A 27,598-nucleotide genomic window follows, 5' to 3' on the forward strand; every position below is an offset into this window, starting at 1 on the left:
GTGCCGCCGCTGGTACTCCTCCTCGTTCCTGGCACGCCTGCTGGCCCGGGTGGCTGTTGCAGGAGGGGTGGTGCGCCCTGCAGTCCCAGGTGCTGCGGCTGTGGTGAAACAAGAGCAGCGGTCAGTTCTCCCTAGGGACAAGGTGGGTGAAACCCAGCCCCCCTCTGCAAGCCCAGGGCCCCTGCATGACACCCAGCTGCTGCTCCATGGGGGGCAAGGCCCAGGCACACGGTCCCTGGGCTGCGTCTCTCCCCAACTCCCCGTACACATAAGGGGAACATGATGGTACTCACAGGTGGAGGCCTCCCTGGCCTCGGACGACACAGGCGATGTGCTCTGTGGGGTTCCTCAGGGGTCCTGGGTCCTGGGCAGGCTCCCTGCAGGCTCCTGGCTCTCGGCAGCCTCCTGCTCCTGCTCCTCCTCCTCCGTGTCTGGGACGGGGCCCTCTGCCCCGGGGTCGATCACCACCCGGGGGGCATGGATGGCGTGAGCCCCTAGGATACGGTCCAGGGCCTCAAAGTGGGGGCAGGCCTCCGGGTCGGCCCCTGGCTGGCAGGCCCAGGAGTAGGCCTGCCGCAGGTCCTTGATCTTGCAGCGGACCTGCTCCCGGGTCCGCATGTGGCCTCTGGCGGCCAGGCTGTCAGCCATGCGGCTGTACACGGCCGCATTCCTGTGGCTAGTGCGGAGATCGTGGACATTGGAGGCTTCCCCCCAAACCTCGATGAGGTCCATGATCTCCGCACCTGACCAGGCGGGCGCCCGCCTCTTGCGGCCCCAGGCAGGAACCGCCAGCCTGGTCCTGGGAAGAGGCGGAGGGCTGGATGGCAGTGGGTGGCTGGCTCATGTCGTGCCAGGTGCAGGGTCTGCTGGCTGGGTGCGGGCAACTTGCAACTGGCACAAACACTGTAGCCAGACCGTGGCCCTTTAAGGGCTCTGGGGCCGGGAGGGGGGCAGAAGAGTTTCCCTGGTGGTGCCTAGAGTGGCCACCAGGGCAAGCTGGGGAGGGCTAGCCTCCCACTAGTTCAAATTAAGTGGCTACACAGCCCTTAATTCGAACTACTTAATTCGAACTAGGCGTTAGTCCTCGTAGAATGAGGTTTACCTAGTTCGAATTAAGCGCTCCGCTAGTTCAAATTAAGTTCGAACTAGCGGTTTGTATGTGTAGCACCTATCAAAGTTAATTCGAACTAACAGCTGTTAGTTCGAATTAACTTTGTAGTGTAGACATACCCCGAGTGTGTCTATACGGCAATTAAAAACCCATGACTGGCCCGTACCAACTGACTCAGGCTTGTGGGGCTGCTTAACTGCTGTGTAGATGTTTGAATTCAAGCTGGATCCTGGGCTCTAGGACCTGTGAGGTGGAAGGGTCCCAGAGTTCAGGCTCCAGCATGAACCTCTCTGCAGCAATGAAACAGCCCCTTAGCACAGGAGTGTGAGCCCTACTCTGCTGGCATGGGCCAGGTGTGGGTGTCTAACTGCAGTGTAGACATATACTGAGTGTTCAGTAAATCCTTTTCTTCTTTAATGGAAATTTCAGAGCTGCCTGAGCCTGTGGCATGGCAATGGACTTGATACTGCAGCTCTGAACTATTCAGCTCAGAGGGAGAGCGGGGGTGAGAGGAGAGTGAAGGCTTAACAAAGAATCACTTTAACAGAAACTCCTGAGTAATGGCTCTGTCCTAGGCCAAAAACAACATCAGCTCAATGTCGGCAATTAGAAGAGGGCTCAGTCAGGCCCCCATGGTCAGCTTCAGCCTCCTTGCAGGCACAGCTCAGCTCAGCTTGCAGTGCTACCCTAAGCTCAGCAGCAGCCATGGCTGCCCACCCAGAGCCCTTTGGACCGAGATGAAAGCAGAGCGTTCTGCTCCTGCTCAGAGAAGTAGCAAGCAGGGTGGGGGTGGGGTAGGAAGGAGTTTGGGGAAGAAAAGCACACAGTACAGATGGGGTTGGGGGAAGCAGATCTAGAAGCTGCTTCCTCCTCTGATTTCTCTCCCAGAGTGGTGGGAATTGGGCTATAAACTGTTTGTTAGGGACTCTGCAGTATCTAGTAACTCTTGCCCCGATATCGGGTAGGGGGATCTGCATGTTTAGTTCTTGCTTGTGTTTGAGGCCATCCCTGCCAGACTGCCCAGCAAATATCAATAGCCATCGCCAAATCTGGGTCAAACAATCTGTGCTGAGTAGAGGCCCAAGCACCTGAAGAATCCCACTGCTATTCCAGCTACTCAGGCACCAATCAAAATGAGGGAAACACTGCCCTCCAGGACAAATGGGATAAATTGCGCTTTATAAACCCCTGCAGGATCTCTATCTGAAGTGTAGAGATACTGCTCCAGACACAGCTGCTGAAAGACTGGCATTATTACTTGGGAATCATATAGAGCACAAGGATCTTGATCCCATTTTCCTCCTGCCTTGAAAGTATTGTGTCTCTTCTGTCACTTACAATGGTGTTAAGGGACTGACTCTGTGCCAACTGGCTGAGTGCCTAGCAAGCAAAGGAAACATTAGATGCACTGAGTGACAGTGTTCCCTCCAGAATTTTCCATCCATGTGCAGATTTTTTCCATGTGCAGAATACATTGTATGTGCACAGAAGCATGTGTGAATGTGCACCACCAGCTGAAACAAAACCTAGCTGTGGGCACTCTGCTAATCAGCTGGGCAACAGGTGAATCTCTTCTGAAGGTCTGCACAAGTGCACAGCTTACAAGGAATGCTACTGACTGATAATGATGATGAGTAGCAGACCCCGGGAGGTGTGAGAGAATCTTAGACCCTGGCTTGGGCTTTATATCTGTGTTTACCGTGGACCAAAGGCTTTTAAAATATTCTGGAGAGATTAACCTTATTCTCTCACAGAAAGGGTGGGGACTTCCCAAGGTAAGTTTTGGAATTCATTGTAGTGAAGTTCTTTTCCTATCAGTCTACGCTGATTGATGCATAGTGCAGGCTCCTCCTCAGGAAAGGGATTTGGTAGCCAAACCAGAGGCAATTGAGACCAGCTTCAGAGGGCACAGACACATACCAACACAGCTGAAACTCTGGAGAAAGGAGACACACAAATGTAGTAATGCCATCTGAATAAGTACAACCACATGTGACCTTGGTGGAATCAGAGACATGCCACCACAACTTTGGGATTTACAAAGAATTCCAGCGAGGCTAAGCTCTGACTCAGGTATTAGGAACGATAGTGAGCGGCAGCACTCAGAAAGACAACTAGAGAGGGATCCTGACACAGCAGGGAGCCCATGAGGGATAGCAGTATTAGGTTATATTCAGTGATTCTGATAGCAAGTTCAATCCCATTCCTCCCAAAACCGACTAGTGGTGCTTTCTTCCCACAAAATTTGTGCCATGTCCTAGATTTAAAACTGCCCCATGCCAGTCCACAGATATAGAAACTAGCAGTGGTCACTCTCAGGCAGAAAAGTATCAGTTACCTGGTGCCGGGCTCTGCTCTGCTCCAAGAGCTGTCGGGACTGAAGCTTCTGCTGCTGAAGTTGTTGTACGGCAAAATGAAGCTGATAGCTGCCAGCAGTAGGCTGATACTTGGGATGTGCCAGCTGACTTCCTGTCACCTTGCTGTAGACACTGTTGTCTAATTCTCCTTCCCAGGCAAAATTGTTACTCTTTAGAGCCCTGAGAAGAAAACAGCCATCATATATGTTATCTATCTCCTTGACCCTGCATGCACGGCCAGAGGAGCTGCTGCCCACTGGGCATCACTGCTCCCCAGACCGTTACTAGTACCTTCACAGGCATCTGATTAGCAACAAGGGATGTAACAGAATAACCATTTAAATGGTTAACCAATATGCCTGGGTTTATCTGTTATTGTTAACAGTTACATACAGGCCCCCACCTGAAATCAACTGGGAAGCCAGTTGACACCCCACAGGGGGACATTGCATCAGAGCCCAGGGCAGCAGCTGGTTCCCTGGGAGTGAGGCTGGCAGCTGGGAGCCAGAGTGTGCCCAACACTGCTGCCACTGTATCAGAGGCAGCAGCATGGTGAAGCAGCATGGTGAAGCAGCTGGCTCCCTGGGAGCAGGGCGGCAGATGTGCACTTAGGCTGCTGCCCCATGCTGTTGGCTCTGCAGTATAACGCTTATTTTGCAGAGCCCACAGTGCAGCTGGCTCTCCGGGAGTGGGGTCAGCCAGCTTTGCTTCCAGAGATCCAGCTCCGCTGAAGGCTCTGTGGTATAAGTTTTATACTGAGTTTTTCAGTGGTTACACAGTTACCTAAATAAACGCCTTTTAACATCCCTATTAGCAACGAGTGGGTGGCACTGGCAAGTATAACACATGATGCACATGTCACGTGTAAGCTGATAAGAAGGGCCTGCCTCCAACAGGGAGAGTGTCTAGAAGTCTCAGCTGGAGCTATGTTACTATTGCTACCAAGTCTTAGGTAAACAATTGCAGAGAAACAAGAAGAGAAAACCCAGGGGTTTTAACATTAGAACACGATCATGGCTGCCTAGCTAGCACCAAGGTGCAAGTCAGCCTTGGAGCCTGCAGAGTCAGGTATCCACAGAGTTAAGTGGCTGAGCTAAGGGAACTACATTCTTCACCACTAGACCTACGGCAGAGTGACAGGATCACAATGTGTCCTAGAGAGCCTGGGATATATGAAGATATACCTATCTCATAGAACTGGAAGGGACCTTGAGAGGTCATCAAGTCCAGTTCCCTCCCCGCACGGCAGGACCAAGTGCCATCCCTGACAGATTTGCCCCAGATCCTTAAATGGCTCCCTCAAGGATTGAACCAAGGGACACTGGTTGTTAGCATCTCCATCCTGCTTCCTGTGGGGCACCTATACCCTTCTGACCTATTTCAGGCACTTTTCAGGCCCTTGTATCATGCCCACCACCACAGGCTACTGTTCATCATTATATAACAAACCAAGTAGAAGTGAGTAAAATTACTTTGGCCCTCACATCATTGGGTCTTAAATTGTCATCTCTGCCTCTTTTCTAACTGCTTTGAAGGCAGTGTGGCCTAATGAATACAGCAGACTTGTGATTCAGAAGATTAGGCAGGGGTCTAATCCTGACTCCACCGTTGAGTCAGTGGGAGATCTTGGGCAAGTCACTTCTCCCATCTGTTTCCCCTTCTGTCCTTTGTCTTTCTTTTCTAAACAGGCTGCAACCTCTTTAGGAGCAGAGACTGTTCCTCACTATGTGCACCTAACACAACAGGCCCTGATCTCATAATCATATATATAGTAGCACAATGTCTGAGAGTCTGTAACGCTGAAATGCTGGATGTTCCCTCTAGGGGGCGCTGTTGCCTGAAATGTTGGCTGTTCCCTCTAGGGGGCACTGTTGCCTGAAATGTTGGCTGTTCCCCCTGGGCGGTGCTGTTGCTGAAATGCTGGCTGTTCCCTCTGGGCGGCTCATGCTGCATGGGGAGTATGGGGCCCAAACAGCTGCTTGCGCCGTTTTGTCCTCCGCAGCAGCCCAGCTGAGCGGTGCAGAAGTCAGCCGAGCGCCATGGCGGGAAGGGAAGAGGGACGGGGGGGTGATGTACATGGCAAGGGGGCGGGGCCTGGCCATGTACATCACCGCCCCGCCCCCCTTCGCCTCCCGCCATGGAGCTTGCCTGACTTCTGCACTGCTCAGCCGGGCCACCATGGGGGAGCCCAAACGGCCGCTTGCTCCCCCGTAGCGACCCGGCTGAGCGGCGCAGAAGTCAGCTGAGCGCCACGGCGGGAAGCAAAGGGGAGGTGGGGGGGGTGACAAGTAGTGTGACAGCAGCTCCAGGCCCCACCCCCTGGCCGTGAATGTCACCGCCCCACCCCTCTTCGCCTCCCGCTGTGGCACTTGGCTGACTTCTGCACTGCTCAGCCAGGCCACCGCATGGGAGCAAGTGGCGCAAGTGACCGTTTGGGTCTCCCCCCCACCCCCATGCAGCACAGGGAGTGCGGAGCCCAAACGGTTGTTTGGGCTCCGCAGTCCCCCGAGTGAGAGGCAGGAGGGGGAGACGAAGAGAAACAGAGAGGGGGGGGGGGCAGGAGGCGGAGGAGAGCTGAGAGGGGGAGGGGGAAGGCAGTAGGAGGAGGAGGAGAGAGAGAGAGATGGAGTGAGAGACTGGAGGCTCAGGAGAGAAGACTGACGTGGAGGAGAGACCTGAAAATCCCATCTTATGATGGGCTAATTTGCTAGTAATAAAATATTTAACTCTGAAATGTCCTCTCTGTCTTTGGCATTTCATAGTTCTTCAGTTTCCCCCTCTTACGGTACCTGGTTTATTCCTCTCCAGTTCCCTTCCTTCCCCTCCTCTCTCCTCTCAGATACTCCCTTTCCTGCTATTTCTGTTGCAGCTCCTGGGCCACTTCTCTCCTTCTCATTTATATCCAAACAAAATGAGGGTGAGCCAAACTCTGGGATGTCTAGTGCCTAGGAGTGCATGCTCTCACTTTTCCCCAGGTGAGTAGTGCAGTCTTAACTCTTCAACACTGCTGGATCCTGTTCTGCAGCTCTGCCTGCAATTGTTCAGCTCTGTGCATCACGCATATACCACAGGCTGAAAAGAGGAAGTATTACAAGCCACTCAATACTGCCCCCTACTGGGCACAAAATGTTCTAGAAATGTAAATACAGGCAGTCCCCGGGTTACGTACAAGATAGGGACTGTAGGTTTGTTCTTAAGTTGAATTTGTATGTAAGTCAGAACTGGTACATATTGTAGGGGAAACTCTAGCCAAACATTTCTCCAGAGCTCAGTTTTATTCTCCCACACCTCACTTCCCTCAGTCCTTTATTCTCAAGCTGAGGTGTCTGCTGAGAAAAGCCGCTCCGCGTCTCCCTGGTCTGCTGGGGGGGGGGGGGGCGCTAGCTTCGCGTCTCCGTGGTCTGCTGGGGGGAAGCAGCTAGTGCGGGGTTGCCTCACCCCGTTTCTAAGTAGGGATCCGATATAAGTCGGATCCATGTAACCCGGGGACTGCCTGTACAAAGAAATGGATTGTAAGGCATATTTAGAACCTGGAAATGATCTCCATCTGCTGCCTCATCAGTCCCTCCTGCTCCCAACATTGGTTATTATCAGGTTGTTGTCATCTGGACCTTTCCTCATATCTTTGGGGGTAACAATGGCCCACCCGCTGCATGGATCCTGATTCTATCCCCATTTCCAGATGGTAAAATCCCTGAACTCTTCTGACAGCAAGTGAAGCAGCAGCAGCTGTGTTCCTCTCAGTGAAATTTGGAGTCATGCTCACAGTTGAGAAACACAAAGATTTTTCTGGGACTGGAACACACTCTGGGGACAAATGGAATCACAGAAAGAATCACTGAAACAAAATACAAAACAGCACTGCCCACTGGCCCCAGCAGATACAAAAGTCACTCAAAAGCAAAGGTGGAATTAGTCTGGCACTCAGCAGGCAGCTTGAGGAACACCCTCTCATCAATGGCAATGAAGGATCTTGAGCTGTGGTCCCTCAATTACAAACTATTTACGCTACATTCTACTTACCTATTTGCCTATGGTGTGTAATTTTGCTCACACCTTCAATTTCTCATCCTTATTGTCACTGTAAAAGGTAGCTAAATGATAATTTTTATGGTCACATCTCTGCTCTAAGCACACTCTATCCCTGGAGCTTCCCATTAACAATCCATCAAGCACAGCGGAAAACAAGCAATGCTCACTCCATTTAAAGACTGGCCCTTCCTTTGGTCATCAATATGATAGGGGTATGAACTGCCTGACTAACATTAAACATCTTACTTCTTAGTACATTTAACTGGCTACCCTTCTTAACAGTGCTCAATAAAGAGTAAGAGTCCTGCTGATCATGACTGCTTTTGGTAAACTCTTTAGGACAGGCACCTATGGTACTACAGTGCAGCTCCCATCCTGACTATCAAGACAAAATAATATATAACTAAGTCTTGTGAGGTGAAGAGTCAAGAAATCCTGAAGGCATTCAATGAAAGTATCCAACTGATCCTGGAGTTCAGTGCCTGCTCCAAATCTCCCAGAGATCTTCCTCCAGTTAAGAACCTGCACAGAATAAATTCTATCCTTCAATGAACAAGAATGCTTGAAAAGTTTAAGGACAGGGTTGCTGAACAAGAATCTTTACTGAACATATGAATGTAAGCCTTGAGGAAGTGAAAGAGATACACTGAGTTGATGTGAACATCTTTGAAGACAGCTTTAATTTGCTCCCAGTCTAACCAGCTAGATTTGCTGTTGAATGGAAGAAACACAAAGTGTTTCAGGAAAGGGAGTGCAAGTTGCAAGAGTCAGATACGAAAGTAATGGAGACCTAAAGTCACTGTGAGCAGCAGCAGATCTCTTTAGGCAGCTGTCATACCAAAGATCTGAAGGGATCACACTTAACCTACAAATTTGATGCTGTCAGGGATGACTGTGATGCCTGGAGACCAGGTGCCAGTTCATGTTAAGGCCACAGGCCAGAATGACAAATGCACAGTTGGAAACCAATCTGACTCACCTATGTGTTAGGATTGTTAGAACAGATTTTAGAGCTAAAGGAAAAGGTTTAAACGTTATGAAATGCTTATAGAATACTGCATGTATTAATCTTACTTATAATATCTGCATCCCATGCTATAAGGTGTTAAGTGGTTGTTCTGTAAATATAAAAGAAGGTTGCTCTAAGACTGCAAACCCCCACAGTTGGGAAGAAGCTTCATCTATATGAAGTACTAGTTTACAAGAAATGTTATCTCCATCCCATCAAAATAAAGCCTATAGGCACCGACAAACCATAGTGGAACATCAGTGAACACAGGATTGACAACTGCTACCATCAAGACGAGATATGCACAAGCCCTTGTCCCACCACAGATTGAATGCTGGAGGAAGGGAATAAAAATCCTTATTAAAGAGAAATCATCATCACTTAGCTGCTTGGGCTTCAGAGAGGGCACTATTTCTAAGCATGAGCAAAGGATCCCTATAGTGCTAAGTTTGGTTAAGCCCTAAGGCAAGGGTAGGGAACTTTTTAGGCCCAGGGTCTACACACAAGTGAGGAGCAAAGGAGGAGGAAAATAAAACCCTCACAAATGTGGCCCCCAACTGAGGAACAGGGGAAAAAAGGCACTCCCCTCATGCTTCAGCCCCACTGGGGATGGGGGGGGGGGGACAGAGAGATCCCGAGGCTCAGGGTTTGCAAGCTGAATTAATTCTTCCTGGGGCCTGGGGCTAGTAGATTTTGTGGGGGCCCCTTAAGCTCTAGGGTCAGGCCAAATATGAGGGGCTCAGTGTGCAAGAGGGGGCTGCAGGGAGCAGCATGGGGGTGTGGGTCTGGATGGCTGGGTGGGAGGGAGGTTGTAGGAGCAGGCTGGGGGTGGGGGTACAGGGTCTGGAAGGGAGAGGGAGTGGAGGAGCAGAGGGAGGGTGTTGGAGTGTGGTGGGGATGTGGGATCTGGGTGGGAAGGAGGGTGGAGGAGCAGGCTGAGGGGTCAGAGGCAGGGTAAAGAAGTGGACTGCGAGGCATGGGAGGCTGTGGACAAGGGGGTGCAGGAGGAGGTAGAATTGCAGGGTCTGGGTAGGAAGGGGCTGAGGCCAGGGACACATGGCACAGCTCCTGGGGAGGCACAAGTGCACCTTGCAGTTCTGCATGCTGCAGAGAAGCTCTTCCTGAAGTTGCCACCCTTCCATTGCTCCCACTGGCCACAATTCCCAGCCAATGGGAGTGATGTGGGGCAGTACCTGCAGGCACAATTCAGTCCAAGGCTTGCTTTGATAGAACCTGCAAAGGTTGGGGCTCCCCCCACCCAAGTGGCATGATCTGGACAATGCTGGTGCATCAGCCACGGCACCCCTCATGTGGCTGGAGCACAAGTGCCGACTTGCATCACTCATAGGCTGGATCCAGGTAAGCTCCAGGCCACATCTGGCCTGCTGGGCATAGGTTCCCCACCGCTGCACTAAGGGATACAGTAACTGCTATATAGGCAAATGCTATATCATCTATTGAAACCTAAGACTAATTCATTTCTGAGTATACACTTCCCAGCTTTAACTTTTAAAATAACTCTATTTCTTTTCCCTCAGTTAGTTACAAGATTGGCTGTAAGTATTGCCTTTGCTGACAGATCTAAGGTATAACTGACCTGGGGTAAGTGACTGGTCCTTTGAGGCTGGGAATAACCTCAATATTATGATTTTTGGTGAGAGGAAACATTTATCACAAAGGAAGGATTGCCTGGGTAGCAAGAGACTTGGAACACACAAGCCTCTATGTTAAAGCTGTCTTTATGTTGAGTCATTCACATTTGGTTGGTGAAATCTAATTAAAAAAAATACAACCAGTTTTGAGTTTGGCCCTTGTTTGTAACAATCTGCCCTGAGATTGGCATCCTCATTTGTGAGCCATTCCAGACAGCATGACAATGACAATGCCCGTTTTACAGCCTGCATTGACTCTGTGCCTTACAGATAGCTGAAAGAGGTACGACATTCCTTTCTCTTTCAGCCATCTGGTGAGGGACAAAGAAATGCATAAAGATTGGGGGCTCCTAGTCCAAGTTTCAATGAATGCAGTGGGATTGTTAGTATGATTTGCTTCACCCTCTCCAAACATCTCTCTACAGCATGTGTTTGCCTTTAGTCTCTAGGCCAGGGGTGGGCAATAATTTTTGATGGGGGGGGGGGGGGCACTCCAAGATTTTGGAAAGTGGTCGAGGGCCGCACTCTTCCATTATATTAATGGAGATGAGGGATCTCGGATGGAGGTTGAGTGCAGAAGAGAGCTTGGGGTAATCGACTGGGATGCAGGAGGGACACTGGAGTCTGGGAGGGAGTTGGGATAACGCAGGCAGTTGTGACCTAAGGCAGGGGACTGGAGTGCACGGCTTTGGGATGTGACCTAGGGTAGGGGGGATTGTGATCTGGGACAGGAGACTGGGGTGCCAGATCTGGGAGGGGGTATGGGTGTAAGAGGGGGACAGAGGGTTTGGGTATGTTGAGTGGGGGAGGGGCAGAGAGTTGAGGCAGGAAAGGGCTCGGAAGTCAGAAGCAGGCTGTGGACAAGAGACACACTTGTCAGCTGCCAAACTAGCCTGTCTGCCTGCAGAGCTTAAAATGTTTCCCAGCCTGCCTGTTTGCCTGGCCATGTGCTTCATGAATAACCGAGCCCAGGAGAGAGGGCATGATTCTTCTTAGCTGTCTATTATTCTAACAAGCAGCTCCCATTGGCTAGTTTCTGCAGAAACCAGCCAATGGGAATGTGCTGGGGGCAGGGCAGCTCCTAAAACTTCCCCCCTCCCCTCCAGTTTTGAAACAGAACCGGAGCCCTGCAACTGCGTTTCTGCACAGCGCACGGGGCTGCAGGGCAAGCCAGGGAGCCTGCCTGGGGCTTCTGGCTGCCTCCACGTGCCAGACCCGGTAGCTTGGCAGGCTGTATTTTGCCCAGGCTTGCCCTAGGCTGACCTCTTTCCGTTATTTAACCTGAGTGTAGTCTATAAGGCTACAGTGAGATTTAGAAGGTGCACTTTAGCACAGTTCAGCTTGGAAGTTCCTGGCTAGGAAAACATGGAAACCCTGTTGCTACTATATTCGGAGAGCCAGGATTGTAATCAGTTCTGGCCAGTTAGTTTTCCTGTAGCATGCACACATTTTATATACAACTCACTTGCGGTTCCACTGTACATAATGCTCCTCTACACACAACAAATTCCAGCATCTCCCATTTAGAGAGACCACATCAATGCAAATTGCTTTCTGCCTATGATTCACTTTGATAGTTTGTAAAACTATGATGGGATGAGAATATTTTTTTACATTAGGCTTCATGGCTTTGTTTCCTTCTACATGGAAATGAACAAAGTTCCATTTCATCTAACTTCAACAGGTAGCAGTTTGGCCCTCCTTGTAGAGGCCATGGAGTTCCCAGTGCAGAACTTGGGATAATACACAGACAAGGGTTCCTGCTTCTGAGATCTGCATCAGTTCATTCAGTATGTTATAAAAATCAGCTATGACCCATACATAGTGAGGTCTCCCCATGTAGATGTGAGGGGAATTGGGGTGAGAATACATGAATCATGGAAGCTATTTCTGGATACTCTCAATACCCTGCCTCCTTTCCTTGTCTGCTGTGTTCTCAGGGCAGCTTAGTGCTTTAGCTCCCTATTCTCAAACTCTGTGGCTACGTCTACACTGGCATGATTTTCCAGAAATGCTTTTAACGGAAAAGGTTTTCCGTTAAAAGTATTTCCGGAAAAGCGCATCTAGATTGGCAGGATGCTTTTCCGGAAGAGCACTTTTTCTAGAAAAGCGTCCGTGGCCAAAGTAGACGCGTTTTTCTGCAAAAAAGCCCTGATCGTCATTTTTGCGATCGGGGCTTTTTTGCGGAAAACACTACTGTGCTGTCTACACTGGCCCTTTTCTGGAACAGTTTTCCGGAAAAAAACTTTTGCCTGAACGGGAGCAGCATAGTTTTTCCAGAAAAGCACTGATTTTACATTAGATCGTCAGTGCTTTTCCGGAAATTCAAGCGGCCAGTATAGACAGCTGGCAAGTTATTCCGGAAAAGCGGCTGATTTTCCAGAATAAGTGGCCAGTGTAGACACAGCCTGTGTGCCTGTGGTTTATTAATGAAGGTCTCCCTTGGGTTATACCTGTAGCCAACACACATACATTTTGCAGGAGGCTCGGGACAGTAATTGACACCTGCACTACTGCTAATTTAGAGAACACTGTCACTTAAATGAGCCTTATTCCTTCTTCTTCTGAGCCACACAGGGTTGAGTTCTCCTTTTTTCTAGTCTGTGATTGTCACTCAAATGCTGAGGCCTGCTGTTTTCCTAGATACTCACCTGCACATGCTACCTCTCTCACATATGCATACACATACCTATACACACAAAGGATGTGTAGGTTCCCATATTGCGTTGCCTAGTGCAGTCATCTGGGAAGACAGAGGCAAAAAAAGCATTGAGTACTTCAGCTTTTCCCACATCATCTGTCACTAGGTTACTTCCCTCATCCAGTAAGGGCCCCACACCCTCTCTGATCACCCTCTTATTGCTAACAAGCCTGTAGAAACCTTTCTTGTTACCCTTCACATCCCTTGCTAGCTGCAGTTCCAATTGTGCTTTTGCCTTTCTGATGACTCCCCTGGATTCCTTTCCTCTTCATGTTAGCATTCCCGGGGATCCTAGGATAAGAGTGAGGGGGGATTTGACAGCAGCCTTCAACTTCCTGAAGGGAAGTTCCAAACAGGATGGAGAGAGGCTGTTTTCAGTAGTGACAGATGGCAGAACAAGGAGCAAAGGTCTCAAGTTACAGTGGGGGAGGTCTAGGTTAGATATTAGGAAAAACTATTTCACTAGGAGGGTGGTGAAGCACTGGAATGGGTTACCTAGTGTGGTGGTGGAATCTCCATCCTAGAGATTTTTAAGTCTCGGCTTGTCAAAGCCCTGGCTGAGATGATTTAGTTGGCGTTGGTCCTGCTTTGGGGAGGGGGCTGGATTCTATGACCTCCTGAGGTCTCTTCCAGCCCTATGATTCTATGAAACAGATAAAATTGTGTTTCAGTCTATTAATGAGGCTGGTCTATTAATTACGCTGGTTGTGAGCAATCTTTCCCAGTTCACTTGGGATTATTTATGGATTGCTTAGTAGAGGCCTAGCCAGTATTCAGGCTTTCAGAATGCGCTATCAATCTCATCCTGAGTGCTATGGTCCATCCTTCACAAGCTAGAACTTCTGTCCTTCCAGTAGCACTTAGGACAAGGTGGAAAGAGAATCATTGCATTCCTTTCTTTGACCTGTATTTTTCCATGTACCTTGACCATAATTCCACCACTTCTTCAGTAGAGGGTATATAAATATCCTTGCATTTGAAGAAAATTCTAACAGAACTCCTTATTATTGTGGCTCAAACTCAACCCAACAGTGATTGCACAAATTCCTAAACTTCTGCTTCTAAATTCCCTTTCAGCTCAGAGATCTCTTTCCTGATACACAACCTTGTGGATGGAGACACAAGCAAGTTCCTTGCAGCCAGGTGACTATGCCTGTGCTGATGTCAGATATGAGAGGTGGGTCTGTTCAGCGACTGGGTAGGAGAAGAAAGAGCCCAACTGGATCCCCAAACCTACATGGAAGAGATATGGGGTGTAGCTTATGTGAGAACAACCTGAATTGTATTTTCTGTGCCTCATGGAATGGAGTTAAGAGAGAGCCGATGAATAAAAATCTAATCCTGCAGAGCATACTCTCCCAGCAGCTCAGGCTCTATGAATGCTACATTAACTAGAACTGTTGGAGCTAGTACCTGCGTAAAGAATAACATTAGTAAATAATAACAGCTTGCATAGCCATAGTGCCTTCTATTTCAAAATATCTCAAAGCATTTTACAAACTTGAAGTAGGTCGTTTTGCCAACCATTACAATGTAGTCACCGTCAGGGCTGGACATGGTAGCTGTTACAGAGTGGACAGCAGAAAGAAGTAAAGGCAAATCTTTATCCAACTGAAGCTGCATGAAGAAAGCCATGGCACAGAATGCAATCACTTAGATAGGAATTTAGCCATGAAACTGGGATGCACACTTTCACTCCTATAACAAGTGATCTGTAAGGATCACAAGAGACAAAGACCTCAATTTCAACCATGCCCCCAGCTCCACCCCCATGCTGGCCACTGGTTCAGTACTCACCTTAAAAACCAACACCACTTCCTGCAGCATCTTGGTGTTCCTTCAGAGCTGCCTCTGCACTTATATGTATCATTTTCAAAAGTGCCAGAGAAATTCAGGATCCTAAGACTCAGTGAAAGTCAATGGACTTTAGGTCCCTATGTGCACTTAAGTCACTTTTGAAAACGGGACTTGGACATTTTTTAAAATGTTTCCCCCAGTCTAACCTGTGAGGGCTGATAAGATCACAGCAAAAGGTGGGATGGAAGATCGCAGTCAAAAGGTGAGATGGCTGCATGGCTACAAAATTAAAAAAGAATGTATCCTCTCTTTAATTGAGGAAGTAAGCTGACAATGAAAGTATATCATACCCTGTTCTGTAATGCCTGGAGTTAAGGAGGAACTACTAGGATCACTGTGCCAAGCAGTAACAAGGGAGTCCAGTGCCTATTTAGAAACCAGTGCTCCCACTTTGCTATGGAATGCAAGACAATCTTGGGCTATAGCTCTTTGACCCTGGGGCATTAGGTGCTCTGACAAAGCCAAGAAGCTTTCAGAGCAAAACCCCTGTGGGCACTAGCTGGCACAAAATAGTTAACATTCTAAGGAATGAATCTGTCTGATGTGGTAGCTCCCAACATTCTGGTGACTTGTACTCAAGTATTCAGAAAACACACAACATTTTCTTTAGCACAGTCTGTACTTCCTCCATCCCATAAAGGCTCTCGTCTCGCGCTGGCTATGAAGTGACGATAAATATGGGGGATGTGGGCCAGGACGCTGTGGTCCTGGCTAGGATGAAGGACAGTGCCACTTGCCTTATGGCCCTCATTTCTCTCTTTCTCTTTTTAAAATGGAGTAATGAGCCTCTGTAGCTGGCTTGTTCCCGGGCCCTGATGTTATCAAGGATGTCTAAGAATCAGGGCCTTTGATTCAGGGTGGCTAGCAATGGCCTGCATTGTAGCATGGCTCCTCTATCATGGAAGCCTGCAACATTCAGCTGTGAATGTGCTGGGAACAGAGGCAAGCAGAGAGATAACACTCCAAATGCCAGAGGAGAACAAAGAGCATTTGACATTCCTGCTTGAGTTGCTGTCAGTATATTGAGGATTCTCTGTAAGGAAGGGAGCTTTACCAGAATCCACTCTCTACAGTGTAGGTACATGAAGACAGATAAGGGGCAGGCTACAGCTGGCCTACATAAAACTAGGATGCCCTCACCTGGCCTGCAATCTGTTTTCAAATATTACAGAGAGAAGCCAAGGGAAAGCTTTTAAAGTAGACTGTCCAGGCTAGCTTAGCAAGGCTGGTGAGTGGAACTGCACCCTGGGTTCAAATCCAGTTCACAGTGACAAATACAATCTCCAGTGATAATTGAAGGTGTTGCAGAGCTGTAGGAGAGTTCGTGTCCCTCTGCATCAGCCAGCCTCTACCTGCTTCTTGTGATGAAGTGCAGCTGTGGGCAACTTTGAAATAGTTCAGTTCTCCAGCCTCTTTGCTCTTCAGCATCCTACCTGCCCTGTCTCAGAAGTTGCAGCCATAGAAACAGGTGAAAGAAAAAGCCATTCACCAAGTGCCATGAGAGAATAAGAAAGGTACAAGGGAAACATGAAGGACAGACTCAGAGTCGACAGGAGTGTTTGAAGGGAGGCAGAAGAAAAATCATTAAATGAGCGGTTTTGTAGATCAGCTCCTGTTGCCAAGCCCTTGAATATTTCATTGTCCAAATAAACCATCTAAGATAGGCACAAATCACAGTCAAGGCATAATGGTACAGCTCAGTATGCAACAACCACAAGCAATTGTCAGGAGCCACTTTTGTTTATTTCCCCCTTTCTGCTGTGAGTCCTGATGTCATCACTAATTTAGAACCATAAAAATTATGGAGGTTATCCAGCCCTTCTCTGCCCAGTGCAAGATCTGGACATCTGCCAGTTCTTTGCACCGTCTAGTAGTCAGTATCCACAATAATGGAATGTAGGAGAAAACTCCACAGGTTGATACTCTTCAGCATCATACGCTAGATTATCAGAGTAAACCTTCATTTACCTTTTTCAGTTTCATCACATCACCCATTGCTATATGCTTTCACCTGCTTAGGGCTTAACCCTTCACTTACTTGTCTTTACATCCCCTCAGTTACAATGCAACTAAAGCAGACATATTTACTGCCTTTAATCTTTCCCTATAACTCAGTCTCTCAGTCCATTTATTCATTACTCTCCTTTTGAACTCCTTCCAGTTTGTCAATGTTTTTGATAATGAGGTGCCCAGAACTGAAGGCAATATTCCTGATGTGAATGTGCTAGAGCTGTAGAGATAAACAACATTCCTCTCTTGCTCCTTAACTTGATAATTCAGCAAATGCTGCCTAAGAATCACACTGGTCTTTTTAAAAACCCATACCCCATTGCAAACTCACATTTAATTTGCTGTCCACTTCCATCCCTTAGTCTTTGTTAGCTACTCCTGTTTCCCTCTCTCCTCCCCCACTCCGGAATAAAACTAATTTTCTTGGAGCAAAGGCAATGTGACGTCTACACCCTACTGCTGCAGATCAGGAATGAAGAGTGTTGGCAGAACCGGACATGGAGGCCCAGGAAAGGACTAGCCAGGACTGAGATGCCTCAGGACAGTTGTGTGATAGCCCAGCACTGTAATAACAGAAGATACTGCAAAGCAGAATGGAGAGGCACTGGCACAATTGTGCAGGAGAAGCTTGAAGATAATTTGCTTAAACAATTCTTGGATTTAGCTGGCATTATTGGCCTCTTACTTTCAGAAGCATTAAATCTGCTGGTCTTGTGAAATGAAATGAAATGTTTAGTTTTCAGTGGAGCCAGTTTTTGTTGGGCCCTTAGCAGCATCCTTGGCTCCATGCCAAGCACACTGTGTTGCCAGCCGCTCTGATCTGGGGAATACTTGGCAGGTAAGCGGCTTTGGATTTTTTCTTCTTACACAGGGCAGCTTTGAAAATTCACTAGAACAGAGACTAAATCAAGAACAAAGTAACAGCCAGCTGGCTGGAAAGTTCAATGCCTCCATCCCATTGCTGTTCATCAGGTCGCTGGAGATTCAGTGAAGGCAGCCAAGCATAGCTCCTCCATGTGATCCAGATTAACAAGATCACACAGTACACGGCAGCTTTACTCTCAGTTAGTGCAAGTGGAGGGGAAAGAGGTGGTCCTAGCCTCCTGTTGCCTGCACATGCTCCCACACCTGCCCCTAGCAGATTTTAACAGCATGGCACAGATGTGATGGGATTAGCAGTGATGGAAAGGGAATGTGCTACTATTCCACTCCTTCATGAAAGAGTGCTACAAGGACAGAGCTTACTCAAATCTGACATGCAGTTGCATGAATTGGCCTCTCACACCAATCTGAAAGCATTAAACAGATGTGAAGCTCAAGTAGAACAGCTGGGCCATTTATGGAGAGTGAGTGACAGCACTGCACTGGCCACTGGCTGGTTTTGTCTTCACTAGGAAATGTGATCACATCGAGGTCAAACTTAGCCAATATACGGTAGCAATGTAACAAACTCAGCCACACTTCCTGATCAATACAAAGTCTCTGTTCCGCACATGGGTGTGAAGGGAAAGCACCTTTTGCATAGTTCAATGCACAGGGATTCTAAGAGCCATAGGCCATTGGTAGAATTACTCCAGTGTAACTGTTCAAGAGTTAACCTATAGTTTAAGTGCACAGCAGTGGCTTAAAATGTGAATTGCACAGACTGCCTTTCTTCAAAACCCCCACTGTAGACAAGCCCATAAAACACAGGGCTGGAAAAGCTTAGCTGGGTCCCACCTTGTCCCCCTGCCCAAGGGAAAGTTTCCCATTGTACATGTACAAGTGATTTGATTTGCTAATTTTACATATTAAGAAGATGGAGAGTAGCAGTAGCAGGCAGTAAGGACACCACTAAGGAAGACATCTCTATTTATCTAGAACATGCTTGTGACTGTGGCTCAGTAATTAAGCCCGAGCTAACACTTGCATAGAGAGATGCTCTCTCTACTTCTCCCTAGCAACAGAAGGGTTAAGGCACATCCACAAGGCAAGCTTTGAGCCCTGTAGTGCCTCCTTTGAAAAGCCGTTAACGGGGTTTACAGGGAGAGAGTGAGAGTGCAGCTGCCATCCCAGCCAACATTTGGTTCCCATTACAGTGAATAAATCTCCCCCTCCCCTTTCTTTTTTTCCTTTTTATATTAAAAGCCTATCAAACACATTTTTCTTTTTAATATTTTCCATTAAGTTTCCTCCTGTGTTGGCTTTCCCAAAACACCATACTCCTTGCTGTTTGTGCACTAACATTTGCAAGACTTCACTGAATAAAGAAATTGGGAATGGAGGCAATGACTGATGCCCCAGACCCACTCCTAGGAGGCAAGTGACAAGTAACTGTTGGGCTAAACTGGTGCACCACAAAGCATTCCTACCCAAAACCCCAGACCAGATTGCACCAGGTAGCATGAGTGCCTAAAGTATTGGGGGTGGAGGAAAGACAAAAGAGCCTCCACATTTATCTCAGCTCCACAGTTCAGGGGAAAACCACAACTAAACAAAGCAGAATGATTCCACAGAGCTAGTGCCACTGCCCCCACTAGCCTTCCTACAAGGGGAAGGACAAACTGTCACTGTACTGCTTCAAGGAGTACTTAATGTATGTGCTGTCCAGGCATCATTCTGCAGCAGCTCAGTACTGCTCCAGACCTGGACTGGTGGCTTCATATCACACTGTGGCCCTTGGTTTTTGTTAGAATTATAAATACTTATCACTCACTTAAGGGAAAAATACCCAGAAAATATGGCAATTCTCTAAAAATCCCATGCATACAAAAGAGTCTGGAAATGCCCAGTGAAGCTTACGCCCCTACCTCATTCTGCCCTATTCTATCCCATTCACATCACATCTTGCGTGTGAGACAGACAGACTCAGGCTAAGTCGGGCCCCAGTGGGAGGGAGAGGGCTGCCAAGAGCAGGTCCTGTGTCTAGCAGGCCCAGGCCTGATGCAGACAGGAGCTGCTCTAGATGACTGGAGCAGCCCCTGCCTGCAACAGGCCCGGAGCCAGCAATGTACAAGGCTGGAACAGCCCCTGGCTGTGGCAGGGGTGTTGCTCCAGCCCCCTGTCCATCCCCCTTTTAACTGGTCAATTGGTTAAACGTAATGTTTAACTTCCAAAACAATGACTAGTCCTTAGAGACTATCCACAATATATAGCTTCAGAGGGGTAGCCAAGTTAGTCTGTAACTGAAAAAACTTAAAAAAAACAACGAATAGTCTAGCAGCACCTTAAAGACTAATAAAACATGGACGATGGAATTAGATGACCTGGACACTTGATGCTAATCTGCGTGCTAGTCTGCTGAACTGTTCCATGGGGAGGTGAAGAAATGAGCAAAGGATTCCATTTTATGGAAATTCTATACAAAGCAGGGGAGGAAGATAACAATTGTCTTCAGCTTCTTTTATCTCTTCCTCCTCACCCCTAAGAGATACTAGAAAAAACCTGGGAACAAAAAGGATAATAAATGGGGAAAGTGGGGAGGGGAAGAATGCTGGACCAAAGCTAAAAAGTTACCTGGCTTATGAAGTACTCTGCCTGAAACAATAACTAGGGGAGAGAAATTATTATTTGTAACCAACTTTTTTGTTAAATTAACTCAGACTGTATGTTTTGTATTATTTTCTTAGTAATCTGCTTTGTTCTATTTGCTACCTCTTAGACCACTTAAAATACACCTTTCATAGTTAATAAACTTATTGCTGGCTTATAATATAACCCAGTTTATGTAATTTCTAATGTGTGGGTACTGCAATAAGACCCATGAGCTAAGTCTTCCCAGAGCTGATCTCCATGTCTGTATCCTCTGCAGCTGAGACTGGCCCTGTCTGTGTGCTTTGCTGGAGGAGGCTTTGGTGCCTGGGTCAGCAGAACAAGGTTAAAGGGGGACTTGCTGGCAAAGTGGGCTGACTCAGTGGTATCTCAGCATCTCAACTGGCATCCCAGGGGTTGCAAGCCATCGCAGTCTTAAAGAAGGTAGGAGTAGTTAACTACTGTGTTTAAAAAAAGGTGTCTATCACTGTAAAAGGATATTACATATGCAATAAGAGAAAGGTTCTCTATAAATACAGTTTAACTTAGGCATCAAGAACCATAATATCTAACTGATATAATATAAAATAAGACAACCCAAAAATGGTCAGTCTAATCTGATGAGAATGGGGGTTTAAGGCCAAGGACTGGTCTACATTAGAAAATTAGGTTAGTATAACTATATTGCTCAAGGGTGGAAAAAATCCATCAGCATTTTCTCAAAAAACATAACACTTTCTTAAATAGCTTTTCCTTTGAATAACTTTAAAAACAATGAGTAGTCCCGTTGGCGCCTTAGAGACTAACAAATATATTACATAATTATCATGAGCTTTCATGGACTTCCTCAGATGAGCTTGAGTGGAGAAAAAAGGGGACCCTCAGAATATACAACAGAAAAAGAAGGGAGAGTGAGGGAAAATACCTGTTAATTGTAGTGCCGGTGCTAATAAGGCTAATTGAGGGAGCTGGAAGTATCCCATACTAGGGATGTTAAATGGTGTTTAATCAGCTAATTAACTAGTCAATGGTTAGTCCAGCAGTGGCCAACCCGTGGTTCGCATGAGACTCTCCCCCCCCCCCCCCAGGGTGCGGCTCACGCTGCTACCTCCCCCTCCCCCCCCCCCCGCCGGCGTGGCTCATAAAGCCGGCCCTGTGCCCCTGAAAACAGCCCTCTCCTCTCAGCTCCCTGTGCTCATGGGGGCAGGGGAGCCATCCGGCGCAACCATTAAAGATGAAATATAAAGATGGTGTTGGCCAGTGGGAGCATGATGTGGCCAAAAAGCCTCTAAACGCATTTTCTTAAAGGGGCAGACCAAACACGGGGGCTCCTTTTTTTTTTTTGGCTTGACAACTTTGCTCTCTGGATCCACTGATATCTTGGCTCTTTGCCCGGAATGGGTTGGCCACCCCTGGACTAGTTGATTACTTGATTGGGGGGAGGGGACGGAGGGAATTGCAGAGCTGCAGTGGGGTTAGCTCCTGATTGCAGGAGCTAACCCTGCTGCAGCTCTGCCTTTTAAATGTAAGCGCTGTCAGGCTCTTAATACATTTAAAAGGCTAAAGCGCAGAGGGAGAGTACTAGGCACGAGCCAGTAATTGATTGATTCCCAGCTCACGCCCAGTCCCCCGCTACACCTCTGCCTCCCCTGCCCTCTGTGGAGATGGTGCTGGGGGGAAACCAGCTTTTAAGCCAGCTTCCACCCTTCCCTTGCTGCCTCTATCAGACTAGTGACTAGTCGAGCCACTAGTCAACTATCTGATAAGCATATGCTTCTTGGATAGTCGACTAGTCGCTTATATCCCTATTCCATACTTAGCTTTTTATGTCAATGGGAAGATGAATTAAGGAAAGCTGATTTTATAATAGGCTAGCCCGTTCAAGTCTTTGTTCAAGACCAGGAAAACAGTGTCAAATTTGCATATGAAGGTCAATTCCGCACTCTCTCTCTGTAGTTGGCTTGTGAAATTCTTTTGTAGAATAGCTACTTTTAAATCCATTAATGAGTGCCCAAGCAGGTTAAAATGTTCCCCTCTACAGTTGTCTATGTGTTACCATTTCTAATAACTGATTTGTGTTCATTTATCCTTTGTTGTAGAGACTGTCCAGTTTGGCCAATATACAAAGGGTACTGCTGGCACATACCACATTAGAGCAGGGGTGGGCAATAATTTCTGATGGGGGCCACGCCAAAATTTTGGAAAGAGGTAGAGGGCCACACTCTTCCATGATATTAATGGAGGAGGTGTAGGATCTGGGATGGAGGTTAGGTGCAGAAGGAAGCTTGGGGTAAAGGATTGACCTAGGGCATGGGATTGGGGTTAGGATTGTGATTTAAGGCAGGGGACTGTGGTTTATGAGGAGGTGCAGGGGCTTGGGTAGTGACCTAGGACAAGGGATTCAGGTGCTGGGTCTGGGAGTGGGACAGACGGTTTAGCTTATGTGGAGTAAGGGGGTAGTAGTGGGGGGGCAGAGGGCTGGGTGCCAGAGGTAGGCTCTGGGGAGACATACCTGTGAGACTCATTGCCAGCAGCCCAGCATGTCTTCCAGGCAGAAGCCTGCCCCACCCCTGCACAGACTGCAGAGCCTGAGGAGAGGTGGGAAGGGTGCTTTGCATGCTGCCTATTCTTGAAACAGGCAGCTCCCATTGGCCAGAAACCAGCCAATGGGATTGTGCTGGAAGCGGGAGCAACCATGAAACACCGATATCTCCTCCCCCCTACTCAGAGTTTGTTAAACACAAATGGCCTGGCAGCTGTTTTTTTGAGCGGCATGCAGGCACGGGGAAAGCAGGGATGTCAGCTTGAGGCTCCCTGATGTATCTGCAAGCCAGATCCAGGGGCCTGTGAAAGGTGTTTTGCCCAGGCCTGCATTAGAAGATGTGCAGTTGTTTGAATCTTTGATGTTGTGGCTTATGTGGTTAGATCGGGGTGGGCAATAATTTTGGAAGTGGGGCCACTTCACACATTTTGGAAGTGGTCATGGGCCGACCTGGAAGGGGCGGGGTTGAGAACTACCCTGCTGGGCATGGTGACCTTATTTTCTGAACAAGCTGCTGCTAGTAAGAACAGTTTAATTTAAATTATGAAACAGTTAAAAACGCTTAATCTTTCCCATGTTAGTTTATCAAACTTAATTTTAAATAAAGTAAAATATTATGTCCAACACAAAAGGTTTCAATGTTTTCTTTATTTATGTCAGGGTTGGGGAACCCTTTTTGGGTCTGGAGTCACTGACCCACAAAAGAATCAGTTGGAGGCCACACAAATGAGAAGCAAAAAAACTCCTCCAAAACCCCCCAACGCTCACTCATGTGGCTCCAACTGAGACAGAGCGCTCTTCTGGTGCCCCAGCCTCACAGAGTAAGTGGAAAGGATGGGGGAAACTGAGATTCAGGGCTTCCCATAGACTAGATGAACTTTTCTGGGGTTCTAGAGTTAATGGATTTTATGGACCTCCCTAGGCTCTGGGGTAGGGACAAAAATGAGGGGTACAGTGCACAAGAAAGGGCTGCCAGCAAGTAGGATAGGGATGGGGTGCAGGATCTGGGAAGGAGCTGGGGTGCAGAAGCACGCTGGGAGTAGGATATCTGGCCATCTGGAGGGAGCAGGAACAAGGGAGGGTGTCGGAGCAAGCTGAGAGTGCCAGGTCTTGGGGGGGGAGGGAAGTAACGGGATTGGAGTGGGGGAGGACTGGGCATGAGGGGGAACCTTACCTTGCTTCATGCCCCCTTGCATCAACAGCTGCAGCCATGCAGTCTTGGCCGCCCTGGAGTGAGGCCCCGCTGTTGCAGACACACAGCCTTGGAGGCTCGAGACAATGCTGCCATGGCCACGCAATTCAGGGGCTGACCCTGAGGCACTGCGACCACACGCCACCCCGGAGGCTGTAGGCACTGCTGCCATGGTTACACGGCCTGGGGCCAGCCCCAGAGTCTGGAGGTGTGTCAGGCCATCCCAGAGGTGCCCCAGCCACAGGCCGCCCTGGAGTTGCCACTACTCTGCCCACACGCCTGGCCCTGGGGGTACCGTAGCCATGCATCCCCAGGCTGCCCCAGAAGCCGGAGGTGCACGGCCTGGGGCTGACCCCAGAGGCACCACTACTGCATCCACGCAGCCCAGGGCCAGCCCTGGAAGAGCCCATATGGCTTGGGGCTGGCCACGGAGGCACCGCTACTATGACCAAGAGGCCCGGGGCTGGCCCCAGAGGAGCGCTACCACGGCCCAGGGCCGGCCTTGAAGATGCCGCTACTGTGGCCAGGAGGCCCAAGGCCGGCCCAGACGTGTGGTACCACAGCCCAGGGCCAGCCTCGGAGGTGCATGTGGCCTGGGGCTGGCCCCAGAGGCACCCTACCACGTCCCGGGGCCAGCCTTGAAGGCACCCTACCACGTCCCGGGGCTGGCCCCAGAAGTGCTGTGGTAGCAGTGCCTCCAGCTTCCTGGGCCAGCTTCAGACCATGTGGCTGTAGTAGCGGTGCTTCCGGGTCTGGTCCAGTTGAGGAGCCTCAGCCCCAAAGCTGCCTCCTCTCCAGAGGCTGCGTGGGAGGAGGAGAGGCGGGGCTGAGCTCTTTCCCTAGCAGCACATGCCAATTAGGGGGCAGGGCAAGGGCTTGCCTCACAGGCCGGATCAAAGCCCAAGGCGGGCCGCATCCGGCCTGCTGAGAGGCTTTTGCCCACCCCTAGGTTAGGTCCTGTGATGGTGTCACTTGCATAGATGTGTGGACAGAGCTGACAATGGAATTTATTGCAGAAGTAGGTTCCTGGGTAAGTGTGTCTAGGGTGTGACGTGTGGCTGCTGAAATAAATTTAGTTCAGGTTAGGGCAGGGCTACTCAACTGTGGAAGCTCTGGGGGTCACAATGATACAGCACATGCCGAGGGCCGCAACTTAAGTGTTGTTGCATGTACATGCAAATATATTCAAATAGCTTTTTCACACTGACGGACATGAATACAAAGATTAAGGCAAGACTACACAACACAAAGGCCACATTTAAGTCACTTCTGCTGATATTAATAAAATGCAATATTTGCTCAATTTCCACCCATATGACAGCACTTTTAAAGAGCAATGACAGTCCAGGAATTTAACTACTAACACACATATCAACAAAAGACTATTATATTGATTCACTGTTGTTGACCATGTTCCCAGTGGAGGCCATATTCAAATGATCCCATATGTGGGCTGCGTATTGAGCCCCATATAAACCCAAACCGCACCGCGGGCCACAAACAAACAGGCTGCAGGCCCATTCTGAGTAGCTCTGGGTTAGAGGGTTGTCTGTAAGTGAGTTTTGGCCTGTCTCCCAAGGCCTGTGATAATGAGGGATCATTTTCTAGGATAGGTTGTAGATTGTCAATGTTAGTCTCCAAGGTGCTACAGGACTACTCATTGTTTTTACAGTTACAGAGTAAGATGACTACCCCTTGAATAACTTAAAAAACAACAAATGGTCTGGTAGCACTTTTTAGACTAACAAAACATGTAGATGGTATCATAAGCTTCGGTGTGCACAGCCCACTTCTTCAGATGACCAGAGTTTTGAGTTTAGGATGTCCAGAGACCTTGAATAACTGATAGACATTCAACTCCTAAACTCCATTTTACTGAAGTGTTGGAAGAATTTTCCTCTTTTAAAAATATTTAAATATTATATAATGTCACCAACATGATGACCTTGCAAGCTGCACAGGAATAAACCTAACTTCTCCCCAAATTACATCTTTGTTTCCTTAAGTAGATTCTTCTCTCCTGGTCCCTAGACTGGATTTTGATAGGGTGACAGAGGTGTGGAAACACGAGTGTAATTATTTAGAAACACGAGTGTAATTATTTAGAAACCCACTCCACCCTGCTAAAAAAAAGTTACTAATCTTTCGGTGACAGTTGTTCTTCAAGATGTGTTGTACATGTCCATCCCAATGTAGGTGTATGTGTGTTCCAGGCACAGTTGCTGCAATTTTTTCCCTTAATCAGACTAACTCCATCACCCTCTGGTGCCATACGCTCAAAGTGCCTACCAAGCCAATGCTCCTTCAGTTTCTTCTGACCAACTGAATCAAGTAAGAAGGGATGGGGTAGACATGTACAACATCTCGCAGAACAAATGTTATAGAAATGATAGTAACATTCTTTGTGTGCTAGTACATGTCCATTCCAATGTGGATGACTCATAAGCAGGTGCACAAGAGGTGGGCTCAGAGTTCAAGTACAAATTACTGTAACATTGTGTGATGGAAGTTGACACCATCTCTGACCTCTTGGACAAGGGCATAGTGTGCTGGGAATGTGTACAGTGAAGACCAGATTCCTGCCTTGCAGATGTCTTGAACAGGAACTTGCTCTATGAAAGCAGCTGAAGAACCCGAGATCTTGTTGAACAAGCATTAGGAATACCTGGAGGATTGACTCCTGGAAGCTTGTAACATGCCCAAATACATGAGATAATCTGAGACCAAATTTTCTGGGCAGTGATGGGGAGTCCCTTCATTCTCTCTGGATTGATATGGACACTTGAGTTCATCAGCCAAATGGTTCTGGTCCCTTGAATTTAAAACACCAGGGCCTATGTAACATTCAAAGTCTATGTTCACATGTGGATTAGGGTAGAATACTAGTAGAAAAATTGCTTGGCTTCAGTGGAATTGTGAAACTACTTTCAGGAGGAACTTTGGATATGGATGCATCTGTACCTTATCTTTGAAGATCATACTTGGGGGTTCCAATGTGAGGGCTTGAATCTCCAAAACCCTTCTGGCAAAAGTGATGGGCACTACAATGAGGTTGCTAGTAGCTATAAAGGTAGTCCCTATAAATTTTGAAAGGCCACGGTTTAGGCCCCATGGAGGAATTGGCTCCTTTACCTGGAGGATACATTTTCTCCAGGACTTTGAGAAAACAGATTGCCATTTGTGTGAAAAAAAACCTGATCTCGTCAACTTTAGGATGGAAGGCTGAAATGGCAGCCAGATAGACCTTGACTGAAGAAAAGGCCAAATCTTGCTTCTTCAAGAGCAGAAGGCATTCCAAAATAAGATGCTATGAAGACTGCAGGTAAAACATTACATTAAGAAAACCAGATGGAAAATCGTTTCCACTCTTCCAGATAAGTTGCCCTGGTGGAGGGTTTTCTATTGCCTTGTAGAATTCTCCAACCACCTCTGAGCAAGCTTGCTCTTCAGGATTTAGCCATGGAGGTTCCAGATGAAGAGAGCTGAGATTTAGGTGGAAGAGCTGACTGTGATCTTGAGACATCAGGTCTGAATGTAATAGAAGCTGGGTTGCAGTTTCCGTTGAAAGGCTTGACTGGGTGATGAATGAGTTCTGTCTTGGCCACTTTGGGGTTAGGAGGATGGC

The 27,598-nt window shown here is 48.1% G+C and overlaps 1 protein-coding gene across 11 annotated transcripts in view; it reads right to left on the bottom strand.

Moving 5' to 3' along the window:
• Nucleotides 1-27,598, bottom strand: part of TTLL5 (tubulin tyrosine ligase like 5) — a 276,914-nt gene that overhangs the window by 35,068 nt on the left and 214,248 nt on the right. For all 11 annotated transcript variants that reach the window (XM_075926843.2, XM_075926842.2, XM_075926839.2 and 8 more), the window contains one exon: nt 3,450-3,648. In XM_075926843.2, coding sequence (XP_075782958.1) covers nt 3,450-3,648 — 199 coding nt within the window. The remainder of the gene's footprint in view (nt 1-3,449; nt 3,649-27,598) is intronic.

This window comes from Pelodiscus sinensis, chromosome 5, assembly GCF_052426305.1.
Source record: "Pelodiscus sinensis isolate ZL-2025 chromosome 5, ASM5242630v1, whole genome shotgun sequence".
Classification (NCBI taxonomy): Eukaryota; Metazoa; Chordata; order Testudines; family Trionychidae; genus Pelodiscus; species Pelodiscus sinensis.